Source organism: Heptranchias perlo, chromosome 6 (genome assembly GCF_035084215.1).
Source record: "Heptranchias perlo isolate sHepPer1 chromosome 6, sHepPer1.hap1, whole genome shotgun sequence".
NCBI classification, from domain to species: domain Eukaryota; kingdom Metazoa; phylum Chordata; class Chondrichthyes; order Hexanchiformes; family Hexanchidae; genus Heptranchias; species Heptranchias perlo.
In genome coordinates this window covers 4738337-4752948 of record NC_090330.1, presented here as the reverse complement: position 1 = coordinate 4752948, position 14612 = coordinate 4738337, and the positions used below count along the sequence as shown (strand labels likewise).

Sequence of the window (14612 nt, the reverse complement as noted above, 5' to 3'; positions counted from 1 at the left end):
TGTTGTAATTTCCAAAAGTTCAAGCAAGCAGAGCTCAATTTTGAACCACTTCAATTTCATTGAAGCAGAAGACAAATCCATTCCTAACTGCTCATCCATTAAGCAGGGAGTGACACTGAGCTTCTTGTTCTGATCAAACACCAGGGTTCAAAAGGCCTAGCATATTATTTAAAACTCTTGCTTTTAACCCTTCCAGGTGTCAAAACCAACACTTAATACCTTGATATGAATGTTCTCAAACTCAACTCTACTTCATACACAATGCTCATGTACAATTAATAACCGAAGTAAAGCTTAAAAATAAATCAACTACCTTATCGAGTCCAAACCAGTAAAGGTAACTCGGGCCATTGCTATAAGAAGCATATTTCTGTTGTTCAGTTCAATATCTGATTGGCTCGTACATACTAGACGCAAACACCGACATAGACATTTCCCTGAAGTACAATGCTTGGTGTAAAACACAATGATTTGTATTTTGAAGATTTAATGCAAGCTGATAATCAGTACTTCACGTTGTTTCAAGTGCAGTTTTGGTAGCTTATTTTTGACTTTCTGCCAAATATTCCCCTCACAGGAACTGTACATTTTAAGCAGACAGTTTGACCTTACCTAACCCAAAAAGAGGAGGGATGGGCTGGGGTGTAGAAAAGACAGGAAGCCAAATAGGGAAAGCAATGTTAGTTTAAAAGAATCAAAGTGGTATAATTCAGAAGCTTCTGAACGTACAGGACATTCGGTATGATTTCCGCAGTTCTTGTCTGGTTTCCTGTATCATGGAACAAACACTACTGGTACAAAATTTCCACTGTAAATGAACACAACAGGAGTACGCCGTTCACCACCCCCCCTTCCCCCAAAGCCTGTTCTGCTCTTCAATTAGAGCATGGCTGATCTCAACCCCATTTACCCATCTTTGCGCCATACCCCTTGAAGTGAAGGTCAATTGGCTATATTTTTACTATGAATTGACCCACAAATGATCCATCTCAGTCCTTTTGCTGCTTGATCCCATTATTTCTGCACTTACTCCTGAGCTGCATCCCTCAGTATGCACAATTGGAATGTGTTCCATATAGCAGCACGTCACAATCAATCTCCAGGTGAATCAGAAAAATGTTAACTGAAGCCTTGAGTGTTTTGCAAGAAATACTGATCTGAAGACATGCTGCCACTGTTGCTCCTCTCAATTTGCTATGAAATCCACCTTTGTCCAAAGTTTGAATACAGTTCCCACATCTAGGGAACCTCTAATGCTTGTAGCCCTGGAGAGGTTACCAGAAAAAAACTGGTCACTGAACGAGTGACTCCTCTTTTACCTCCACCCTCCACTCATAATTTTTGTCTTTTTTTTCTGAAGTGTCCTCCTAACTACCCCCTCACCCCACTCCCTAAGCTCCAAGTACACCCCGCTCCTCCCCACATCCTCACGTTCAAAATTAAAACTCAATGCAACTCTAACTCATTCTTCTGCTGAACCTCCAACTCGTCACCTCTTTCTGCCTTTCCTTAATCACAGAATCTTTAGGATTTTAAAGCTTACGCTCTGCGTCACCCATGCCAGGTTCTCCCATTCGGCTAGTGGAGGGCCTTCTGTTGTTGCGAAGGACAGTGCAGAGAAGTGAGTTTGTGGTGTATTTTGGGGATCGTTGTAGGGTCTTAGAAGTAGATTTGGATCTGGAGAGGGGAAAGAGATTTTGTGTGATATGAAATCGTTGAGCTGCTGTATAATTTGGTTCTTGTGGAGAAGGCTGCCCATTTCAGTAGGTCTTTCTTCCACAATACTTGGAAATTTCATAGTGATCGCCTCTGTGAAATTGCTACTGCACTAGTGGGGAAAAGACTTGGAAGCTTAGGAAAAATAAAGTACAGGCCTCCCTTCAGGGAGATAACACTGTCGAAACTATGCTGGACTTCTACCAGCTTCCTAAACAACGACTCTTTCATAGGCTGTTGGGAGTGCAACATTTGGCTTCAGGCCAAATCTTATTTTCGGCAATGATTCACAGCCTAGTCAAAGTGTTTGGAGTTCTGGAGACTGCACCCATCTTCCCTCTTGGAGAGTTGGAGCTATTGCAGCCATATCCCTGATGTGCCCCATCTCTCCACTATCTGACAACATGTGAATGATACATTCACAGATTAATGTAAAAAATATTGTGCAGTGTCACAGAATCCACCATGTAAAGTAGCTATATCTGAACTGTGTTCACCTTCCCCCACTTCATGTCCCCTGGTTCTATAGCTCGAGACAATTTCAAACTAATCAAACTTCAATTTATTGATTCCCTTAAGAATTCTGAATATCTTCCCTGAGCCTGCTCTGCTCCAGAGGAAACAATCCCAGGCTCTTCAATCTCCCGTCATAGTTCAGATGCCTTAAGTCAGATTGCCCTTTTCTGCATTGCCTCCCGTGCCTAGACATCCCTGTGCTAGTACATAGTACTTCAGGTGCAGCCATACCAGAGCCTTGTACAAATTATAACCACTTGGGATTTGATATCTGTGCCTCTGGCTATACATCCTCAGATCCAGTTATCTTTCCTTATTACTGCCACATAATGCACTGTTAGTTTCAGGGTGCTATCTCCCAGTAACCTCAGATCCTGCTTGTATTGTGTCTTGTGGCCCTAATTAAAGTCACAAATAACCTAGTCCCACTCTTACCTATCCAGCTGTAGCCAGAAAATCTTCTGCAATGGTTACTCTTCCCATCCCTTACAGTTACCTCTGGAGTCCCCCAAGGAACTATGCTTGGCCCCTCCTATTTCTCATCTACATGCTGCCCCTCAGTAACATCATCCAAATACATGACATCAAGTTCCACATGTGCACTGACGACACCCAGATTTACCTCACACGTTCACCCATCACCACTGTGCTGTCTGATGTAGATGGGCTCTCAGTCCAGCAATGCCTCACTCATCCTCGTGTTCAAATCCATCCACAGCCTTGCCCCTCCCATCTCTAACTTCCTCCAGCCCAACAGCCCTCCGTGAACTCTGTGTTGCTCCAAATCTTGCCTCTTATGCATCCCCCACTTCCTCCAACTCTGGCTTCTTATGCATCCCCCACTTCCTCCAACTCTGGCTTCTTATGCATCCCCCACTTCCTCCAACTCTGGCCTCTTATGCATCCCCCACTTCCTCCAACTCTGGCTTCTTATGCATCCCCCACTTCCTCCAACTCTGGCCTCTAATGCATCCCCCACTTCCTCCACCCCACCACTGACGGCAAGCCTTCAGCAATCCAGGTCTTAAACTCTGAAATTCCTCCCTAAACCTCTCCACCTCCTTTAAGGAGCTCCTTAAAGCACTTTGACCAAGCTTTTAGTCATACATCCTAATATCTCCTCCTTTGGCTCTGTGTCAATTTTTGTCTGACTGCACTCCTGCAAAGCGCCTTATCTGAAATGTATTTCATTCAGTATTTCATCCACTTTCACCACACCCCCCAGAAATTCAACTTCCATTATGGGAAAACTGCCAATGGTTTGTTCATTAACACAGAAAAGAACTCCTTTAATAGATTTACTGTCTCTTGGTCAATAATATCATCGCACTTTTGGGATCTTTCAATGGCCCCACCATACCCTTTTTTTAAGCTGCTTGCTGCAGAAGTATTAACAGAAATGTTGACATTTCCTTTAATATTACCTGCCATAACGGTCATTTCTATTTTAGCTCTCCTGACCAGTTCCTTATCCTCCTTTACTTGTTATTTTATGTTCATCTCAGTTCCCCATAGCTTTACAATTTGAGAACCTCTGGTAAGCCAACGTTACCCAAAATGGCATGCAAAAGAACAGCCAGAAATCAAGTAAAACTTGACTAAATCCGTCACATGTCAATGTTTTGTCATTGCATTTGTTATTCAAACTAGACAATAGCAATTCTTCAACTTATTTCATGTCCTCAAAACATCCCAAAGCACTTTCTAGCCATTTAATTACTTTTGAGTATATTCACTTATATAGCAAACGTGTCATCCAACCTGCTCACACAAACAGCAAATTTTAAAAAAGTGATCAGTTAATCTATTTTGGTGCTGTTGGCCATGGGATAAATGTTGGCCAGAAGAACTCCCTGTTCTTCTTCAACTAGTTCCATGGGATCTTTTATATTTTGTTTGAACAGGCAGACATGGCCTCATCCAAGAGACAGGAACCTCCAACAATGCAATGTTCCCTACGCATTGTATGTGTCAGCCTAGTGAACATGCTCAAGTCCTGGAGTGGAGCTTGAGCCCATAACATTCTGACTCAGGTGAAGGCACTACCACCTAGCTAAGCAGACATGAAAAATACAGCAGATTCGCCATTAGCTCAGTGAGTAGGTGCACCATGTGGTATGGTGCTGAACCATATGGACCAGGAATGTCCCAGGGCTATGAAACTGATCTCAGCTTGGAAATACAACTCCAAAACATCAATGTCCTTGGGCTGGGGGTTTCCATGACTGTTCAAAAAAAGTTCCAAGTTTAAATTTCGAAGCCTGTGGCAGGTCCATATATTTGGAACAGTCTTCAGCAAAGCAACTCCTGCTCGAAGTGCAGATGGGATCAGACTCAGCAATGAAGCCCCAGCCCCCCTTCTCCAAACATGATAAAACAGCCTTACAATGTTCATTTTCTGGGATCCCACATACACAGTCCTTCATGCCAAGATGTGGAGATGCCGGTGATGGACTGGGGTTTACCCGAGGAAGGAGGAAGCCTCCGAAAGCTTGTAGATTTCAAATAAAAATTGTTGGACTATAACTTGGTGTTGTAAAATTGTTTACTTCATGCCAAAGAGGAGTCAGTGCCTGTGGAGCTGTACCCTGGCACAATTCCAAATCTTTAGGCAGGAAGAAATTTGAATGGTGGAGGGACATCACCAATACCATTCTACTCAGTGAAGACAGTTCACTGATCCCAGATAGAATCATAGAAAGGTTACAGCATGGAAGAGGCCATTCAGCCCATCGAGTCCACGCCGGCTCTATGCTCGAGCAATCCAGCTAGTCCCACTCCCCCTCCCTATCCCCGTAGCCCTGCACATTTTTTCATTTCAAGTACTAGCACAATTATTAATAGAAATAATGGATTTCTTCTCTGCTGACTGGGGTGAAACAAGATAAAGCTATTCATTTTCAATCATGCCCTTCATCTCAGGAGTCAGCTGTAGCCAGCTTTGTATAACAAATCAATCTACAGATTATTAACAATGAGTGCCCCATAGAACAACATGGATCAAACCCAATATTCTACACAGTTAGAAACATGTGTAAATATACTCTACAAATTGACGATTTACAAACCACCAAATTACCAGACACATGCCTGTCAATTTACTGACACGGCTATCAGTTCCGATATGTTTCCCTTCTGACTGACTACAAATTAAATATCCACTTTTCCAGTTACAGGATTAGCTATAACTATTTAAATACACGTCAAGTACCAAGCTTGGCAAAAACAGCATACGAACAGCAGTAGGCCATTCAGCCCATCGAGCCTATTCCGCCATTCACTCAGATCATGACTGATCTGTACAACTCCATTTACCTGCCTTTGCTCCATATCCCTTGATACCCTTACCTAACTAGGTGTTTTTTCCTCTCAGAACAGTGATTCCTCCAACCCTCCTTATTTACTTTTCTAAAATGCCTACTGAACTGGATTGTTGAAAGTTTAAGATGGAAATTTAAGTTAATGCAAAGCTTCATCTAGTCCAAAGAACGTTCAGAGTACTGGTGAAGATTCCTCATTTAAAAACATATCTAACATTAATCCAATTAAAGATCACTTACCAAAGAATCCTTTACAACCTCACTGGTGTAAAATGCTGAAAGGGAAAAAAGTGTGTTAGGAATTAATTTGCAAAGCACTTTTCAAAATCAGTACTTCAACAGTTAACGTCCCAGTCACTTTACAAAACATGGCTTTAAAAAGCTGCAACTCTTCCAAACTGCCTGGATCCCATCTCCAACAGCATTGTGCCAGCAGCGTGCAAGGCTTGTTAAGACAATTTCTAATTCATGAAACTGACAGCCGAATTCCTTGGAGCCATTAGGTTTTGTTAGAGGTCAGAAGTGGAGTTCTTGGAAGAGTGCAACAATAGTGAGCAAAATACTCCAGTATTTATCAATTTTCATTCATTCTTAACAGTTTGATAATACAGAATTCAGATTGGCTCAACATAACTGAACTCAGTCCAACAGCAATCAGGCAAGATACTCTCGTAGGGTGCGCTGACATGTAATAATTTCAGAGAGCTCTTCATTGCCAGTTTGTGCCCAGGGCAGTGATGTTGGAAAGCTACAGCACATCAGGAACAGGAAACAATAATTCCAAATATCTGCAGAAACAGCAAGACAATAACAATAAAATCCATCTACAGTGTTTAGGGGTTGGGAGGTCAGGGGGCGGCTCAGGAAAAGAAAAAAATGACAAAACTCCCATTCAGGGTCTCCACCTGTGGCCTTGCCGTTCTGATGAACTTTGTCCTCAGCTCTGTGGAGCATACAGTTAGTCAACCTCTAGATTATTCGACGTAGTAATTCAATTGACCAACAGATAGAGGCTATGGTACAGAGTATTCAGAAATTCTTAATTCAACTCTCTAACTGGTATTCAGTTCTGAATACTAGTGAGAGAGGGTTCCTCTGGGGAGTGCAGCCAGAGCCAAGTCCACAGCACCATGGGTGGCTCAGCTGTACAGGAGGTGGGGAGGGTGGGAGGAGAAAGGTCAGTAGAGCAATAGTGATAGGGGATTCAATAGTTAGGGGAGCAGATAGGCGTTTCTGTGGCCGCAGACGTGAGTCCGGGATGGTATGTTGCCTCCCTGGTGCCAGGATCAAGGATCTCACTGAGCTGCTGCAGATCATTTGGAAGGAGCAGGGTGAACAGCCAGAGATCGTGGTCCATATCAGTACCAACAACATAGGTAGAAAGAGGGATGAGGTCCTGCAGGCAGATTTTAGGGAGCTGGAAAGAGATTAATAAGCAGGACCTCAAAAGGTAGTAATCTCCGGATTACTCCTGGTGCCACGCACGAGTGAGTACAGAAATAGGAGGATAGAATAGATGAATGAGTGGCTGGACAGATGGTGCAGGAAGGGGCATTGGGACCAATTCTGGGGGAAGTGGGACCTGCAAGGCCAGTCGGGTTGCACCTCAACAGAGCTGGGACCAATGTCCTCGCGGGGAGGTTCGCTAGTGCTGTGGGGGAGGGTTTAAGCTAATTTGACAGGGGGGTGGGCACCAGGATGTAGCATTGGAAAGGAGAAACAAGGTGCACAAAGGATTGGGAGAGACAGATAGCACAGGAGTAAGAAAAATGACGGTATTAGGTGGGATCAGACTAAGAATACAAAAAGGTCTAAGATGTGTTTACACACATGCACTGTAAACCTATGAAGCATAGTAAATAAGGTTGGTGAGCTACAGGCACATTTAGCCACATGGGAATACGATGTTGTGGCTCAAAAAAGGGCAGGATTGGGCACTAAATATTCCTGGATACAAGGTGTTCAGGAAAGATAAGGAAGGAAAGAGAGGGGTGAGTGGCCGTATTGATTAAGGAGAATATTGCAGTGCTGGAGAGAATATCCTGGAGGGGTCAAGGACAGAATTATTTGGTTAGAGTTACGACACAATAGAGATGCCATTACACTACTGGGTGTATTCTATAGGCCACCAACTAGTGGGAAGGATATAGAAGAGCAAGTTTGCAGGGAAATTAGAGAGGTGCAAGAGCCATAGAGTAGTGATAATGGGAGACTTCAACAATCCTAATATAGACTGGGATAGTAATAGTGTAAAGGGCGAAGAGGGGGGAGGAATTTTTGAATTGTGTTCAGGAGAACTTTCTTGACCAGTACGTTTCCGGCCCAACAAGGAAGGAGACATTGCTGGATCTGGTTCTGGTTCTGGGGAATGAGGTGGGCCAAGTGGAGCAAGTGTCAGTGGGGGAACATTTAGGGAACAGTGATCATAGTATCATAAGGTTTATAATAGTTATGGAAAAGGACAAGGAACAATCTAGAGTTAAAATACTCAGTTGGAGGAGGGCTAATTTCAGTGGGATGAGAACGGATCTGGCCCGGGTAAATTGAAATCAAAGATTGGCAGGCAAAACTGTAATTGAACAATGGGTGGCCTTTAAAGAGGAGATGGTTCGGGTACAGTCTAGGTACATTCCTATGAGGGGGGAAAGGTAGGGCAACTAAAGCCAGAGCTCCCTGGATGATGAAAGAGAGAGAGTAAGATGAAGCAGAAAAAGGGGGCATGTGACAGATGTCAGGTTGATAACACAAGTGAGAACCAGGCTGAATATAGAAAGTTCAGAGGGGAAGTGAAAAAGGAAATAAGAGGGGCAAAGAGAGTTTTTGAGAATAGACCGGCAGCTATCATAAAAAGGGAATCCAAAGTTTTCTATAGGCATATAAACAGCAAACGGGTAGTAAGAGGAGGGACCAAAAAAGGAGATCTACGCATGGAGGCAGAGGGCACGGCTGAGGTACTAAATGAGTACTTTGCATCTGTCTTTGCTAAGGAAGATACTGCCAAAGTCACAGTAAAAGAAGAGGTAGTTGAGATACTGGATAGGCTAAAATTGATAAACAGGAGGTACTAGAAAGGCTGACTCGATAAGCCACCTGGTCCAAATGGGATTCATCCTAGGTTGCTGAGGGAAGTAAAGGTGGAAATTGCAGAGGTACTGGCCATAATTTTCCAATCATCCTTAGATTTGGGGGTGGTGCCAGAGGCCTAGAGAATTGCAAATGTTACACCCTTGGTCAAAAAAAGGTGTAAGGATAAATTGCTTTTCTTAATATATATTAATGACTTGGACTTGGGTACACGGGGCACAATTTAAAATTTGCAGATGTCACAAAACTTGGAAGAGCAGTGAACCGCGAGAAGGATAGTGATAGATTTCAAGAGGCTGGTGGAATGGGCGGACATGAGGCAGATGAAATTTAACACAGAAGTGTGAAGTGATACATTTTGGTAGGAAAAACGAGGAGAAGCAATATAAACTAAAGGGTACAATTCTAAAAGGGGTGCAGGAACAAAGATATCTGGGGGAGGTGGGGTATGTGCACAAATCGTTGATGCCAAGGCAGGTTGAGAAAGCGGTTAAAAAAGCATACGGGATCCTGGGCATTATAAATAGAGGCATAGAGTACAAAAACAAGGAAGTTATGATGAACTTTTATGAAACACTAGTTCAGCCACAATTGGAGTATTGTGTCCAATTATGGGCACCGGACTTTCAGAAGGATGTAAATGCCTTAGAGTGGGTGCAGAAGAGATTTACTAGAATGGTTCCAGGGATGAAAGACTTCAGTTATGTGGATAGACTGGAAAAGCTGGGGTTGTTCTCCTTAGAACAGAGAAGCTTGAGAGAAGATTTGATGTAACCTTTCTACGATTCTAGCACGGAAGGAGATTATTCGGCCCATCGAGTCCGTAACAGCTCTATCCAAGAGCAATCCAGCTAGTCCCACTCCCCCGCCCTTTCCCCGTAGCCCTGCAATTTTTTTCCTTTCAAGTACTTATCCAGTTCCCTTTTGAAGGCCATGATTGAATCTGCCTCCATCACCCCCTCGGGCAGTGCATTCCGGATCCTAACCACTTGCTGTGTAAAAAAGTTTTTCCTCATGTCACCTTTGGTTCTTTTGCCAATCACCTTAAATCTATGCCCTCTAGTTCTTGACCCTTCTACCAATGGGAACAGTTTCTCTCTATCTCCTCTGTCTAAACCCTTCATGATTTTGAATACCTCTATCAAATCTCCTCGCAACCTTCTCTGTTCCAAGAAGAAAAACTCCAGCTTCTCTAGTCAATCCACGTAACTGAAATCCCTCATCCCTGGAATCATTCTAGTAAATCTCTTTCTGCACCCTAAGGCCTTCACATCTTTTCGATGTTTTAGAACTGGACATAATACTCCAGTTGTGGCCGAACCAATGTTTTATAAAGGTTCATCATAACTTCCATACTTTTGTACTCTATGCCTCTATTTATAAAGCCCAGCATCCCGTATGCTTTTTTTAAACCGCTTTCTCAACCTGCCTTGCCACCTTCAATGATTTGTGTACATATACCCCCAGATCTCTGTTTCTGTGCCCCTTTTAGTGTTGTGCGCTCGTTTATATTACCACTCTTTGTTCTTCCTACCGAAATGCATCACTTCGCATTTTTCTGCGTTAAATTTCATTTGCCACGTGTCTGCCCATGCCACCAGCCTGTCGATATCCTCTTGGATCTTGGAGTCTATCACCTTCTCACTGTTTACTACCTTACCAAGTTTTGTGTCATCTGCAAACTTTGAAATTGTGCCCTATACACCCAAGTCCAAGTCATTAATATATATCAAAAAAAGCAACGGTCCCAGCACCGACCCCTGGGGATCACCACTGGACACCTCCATCCAGTCCGAAAAACAACCATTCACCACTACTCTCTGTTTCCTGTCACTTAGCCAATTCTGTATCCATGTTGCTACTGCCCCCTTTATTCCCTGGGCCGCAATCTTGATAAGCCTACCCTGCAGCACTTTACCAAATGCTTTTTGAAAATCTACATACACCACATCAACTGCATTGTCCTCATCTACCCTCTCTGTTACCTCATCAAAAAACTCAATCAAGTTAGTTAAACATGATTTGCCTTTAATAAATCCATGCTGGCTTTCCCTCATCAATCCACCCTCATCCAAGTGACTGTTAATTCTGTCCCGGATTATCGTTTCTAAAAGTTTCTCCACCACTGAGGTTCAACTGACTGGCCTACACTTGCTGGGTTTATCCTTGCACCCTTTTTTGAATTAGGGTGTAACATTTGCAATTCTCCAGTCCTCAAGCACCACCCCTGTATCTACGGATGTTTGGAAGATTATGGCCAGTACCTCTGCAATTTCCACCCTTACTTTCCTCAGCAATCTCGGATGCATCCCATTCGGACCGGGCGACTTATCTGCTTCTAAGTACCTCCATCAATTTTTAGCCCATCCAGTATCTCAACTATATCTTCCTTTACTCAGACTGTGGCAGCATCTTCTTCCTTGGTAAAGAACAAATGCAAAGTACTTAATTAGTACCTCGGCCATCCCCTCTGCCTCCGTGAGTAGATCTCCTTCATGGTTTTACCGAATCGGCCCTACCCCTCCTCTTACTCCCTATTTACTGTTTACACGCCTGTATAAACCTTTTGGATTACCTTTTATGTTGGCCGACAGTCCATGCTCATACTCTCTCTTTGCCCCTCTTATTTCCTTTTTCACTTCCCCTCTGAACTTTCTATATTCAGCTTGGTTCTTACTTGTCTTATCAACTTGACATCCGTCAAACGCCACTTTTTTCCGTTTCATCTTACTCACTACCTCTTACCATCCAGGGAGCTCTGACTTTAGTTGCCCTAACTTTCTGCCTTGTGGGAATGTGCCGAACCATCTCCTCCTTAAAGGCCGCCCCACTGTTCAATTACAGTTTTGCCTGCCAATCTTTGATTCCAATTTACCCGGGCCAGATCTGTTCTCATCCCATTGAAATTGGCCCTCCTCCAATTGAGTATTTTTATTTTATAGAGTGATCCGTGTCCTTTTCCATAGCTATTCTACACCTTATGATATGATCGCTGCTCCCTAAATTCTCTACCAATGACATTTGCTCCACTTGGCTCACCTCATTCTCTAGAATGAAGTCCAGCAATGCCTCCTTCCAGGAGACGTACTAGTTAAGAAAGTTATCCTGGACACATTTCAAAAATTCCTCCCTCATATTATTGTTATCCCAGTCTATATTAGGATAGTTGAAGTCACTACTCTATAGCTTTTGCACCTCTCTAACTTCCTCCTCTATATCCCTCCCACTAGTTGGTGGCCTATAGAATACACCCAGTAGTGTAATGGCACCTCTTCTATTTCTTAATTCTAACCAAATAGATTCTGTCCTTGACCCCTCCAGGACATCCCCTCTCTCCAGTACTGCAATATTCTCCTTAATCAATACTGCCACCACCCACCCCCCCACTTTCTTTCCTTCCCTATCTTCCCTGAACAACTTGTATCCAGGAATATTTAGTGCCCAATCCTGCCCTTTTTTGTGCCAGGTCTCAGTTATCGCCATGACATTGTATTCTCATGTGGCTATTTGTGCCTGCAGCTCACCAACCTTGTTTACCACGCTTTGTGCGTTTACACACATGCACTGCAAACCAGTTTTAGACTTTTTTACTCTCAGTCTTATCCTATCTAATACTGTACTATTACTTGCTTTAGTGCTACTTTTCTCACCCAATCCTTTGTGCCCGTCGTTTCTCCTTTCAATGCTACATCCTGGTGCCCATCCCCCTGCCAAATTAGCTTAAACCCTCCCCCACAACACCAGCGAATCTTCCCACGAGGACATAGGTCCCAGCTCTGTTGAGATGCAACCCGTCCAGCCTGTACATGTTCCACCTTCCCCAGAACTGGTCCCAATGCCCGAGGAATCTAAAGCCCTCCCTCCTGCACCATCTCTCTAGCCACGCATTCATCTACTCTATCCTCCTATTTTTAATACTCACTAGCGCAAGGCACTGGGAGCAATCCAGAGATTGCTACCTTTGGAGGTCCTGCTTCTTAATCTCCTCCTTAATCTCTTTCCTAACTCCTTAAAATCTGCCTGCAGGATTTCATCCCTCTTTCTAGCTATGTCATTGGTAATTATATGGACCACGACCTCTGTCTGCTCACCCTCCCTCCCTCCCCCCACCCCCCCGGCCCCAGAATGATCTGCAGCTGCTCAGTGACATCCTTGACTCTGGCACCAGGGAGGCAACATACCATCCTGGAATCACGCTGCGGCCGCAGAAACGCCTGTCTGCTCCCCTATCTATAGAGTCCCCTATCACTATTGCTTTCCTGATCCTTCTCCTTCCCCCTCTTCTGCAGCTGAGCCATCCATGGTGCTGTGGACTTGGCTCTGGCTGCACTCTGCAGAGGAACCCTCTCCCTCACCAATATTCAGAACTGGATACTGGTTAGAGAGTGAGATGCACTGTGGGGACTCCTGCACTACCTGCCTGGTCCTCCTTGTCTGTCTGGCGGTAACCCAGTCCCACTTCCTGCACCTGTGGTTGTCCAGGATACGGGAAGCGTCCTGGAGTTCCCACATGGCACAAGATGTGCATCCCACTGGTGTGAGCTGCCCTGCCATGCCTTGATTTATTAGATTGTTCACTAACCTTATCAAAAATAAATTAAGCCTTAAAAAAACTCAACAGAAAAAGAAACACTCACCAGCTACCAGCCAATCAGTTCCTTCCCCTGTTTATTTAGTTTTATTGGTCTAGTTAATAAACTAGTTCAAGTTATTAAATTTAATAAATTAACAATTTTACGCTCCGAGCTTTTACTTTAATTTCACCCACTTTTCTAACTCAGATGGGAAAAAGAAGCCGTAAGACTTCTAGGGGTATTCAAAATCATGAAGGGTCCAGACAGGGCAGATAGAGAGAAACTGTTCCCATTGGCAGAAGGGTCAAGAACCAGAGGACATAGATTTAAGGTGATTGGCAAAAGAACCAAAGGCGACATGAGGAAAAACTTTTTTTCACACCGAGTGGTTATGATCTGGAATGTACTGCCTGAGGGGGGTGGAGGAGGCAGATTCAATCGTGGCTTTCAAAAGACAATTGTATAAGTACTTGAAGGGAAAAAATTTGCAAGGCTATGGGGAAAGGGCAGGGGAGTGGCACAAGCTGGATTGCTCTTGCAGAGAGCCGGCATGGACACAATGGGCCAAATGGCCTCCTTCCATGCTGTTATGATTCTATGATAACTGAAAACACACAAATCACCTTTACTGCAATACTGTCACACAATCCATTATTTTGTCTTACTGCAGTACTCCTTACAAGGGCAAAATAGAAGTCATTTGACTTAAGGGACTAGCACTAGCCTGACATGCATGACTATTTACAATTCAAATGAAGCTAAGAAACATAGTATCATAAGAATTTGACCCTACTACTGCAATATCCAATGGAATATACTTGATCACAAAAGCATTTTAGAGGTACCAGAAGCAGATTCTACACACTTCTAAAAGGGAAATTACATTCATTTTTCTTCATTCAAAAAATCACATGTTGCATTGCTCTGAAGCAATAAATGAAACAAAGGTATTGATATTTCACAGGGTCTCCCGATCACCTGCCATAACTTCAGCTGATATTCAGCTGGAACCCCAGCATAGCAGTATAAATTGCCATTTTTAGCCATTTACACCATTTCCGTGGAGGTTCAACTGGTTCCCTGGCAGAGAACCACCATGGAACTTCCAAGCGCAAACGTTCATCTACGTTAGATAGAGGGATTCAAGATAAATGCAGTATATTTGGTCTTCAAAAAGGGCTGTACGCCATATCAAACAAAAAATTATACTGTCCCAGGAATTGAGTGATGTAATTACTCGAACAATGGGGTTTCGCCCTCGTGATTTGGATTTGAATCCAGCCTGAACTAGAGGGTGTAAATGTCCCATATGAAGTGAGTTTGGGCAGTTCGCAGCGGGCACAGGCTCACTGTACAAAAATGCTCCTTATCTGGCACTAATTGGCAATTTGAGAGACATGCT

General features: G+C 43.6%; 1 protein-coding gene across 1 annotated transcript in view; it reads right to left on the bottom strand.

The window, feature by feature from the left end:
• Positions 1–14612, bottom strand: part of uvrag (UV radiation resistance associated gene) — a 260049-nt gene that overhangs the window by 221825 nt on the left and 23612 nt on the right. The window contains exon 3 of the mRNA XM_067985644.1: positions 5793–5827. Coding sequence (XP_067841745.1) covers positions 5793–5827 — 35 coding nt within the window. The remainder of the gene's footprint in view (positions 1–5792; positions 5828–14612) is intronic.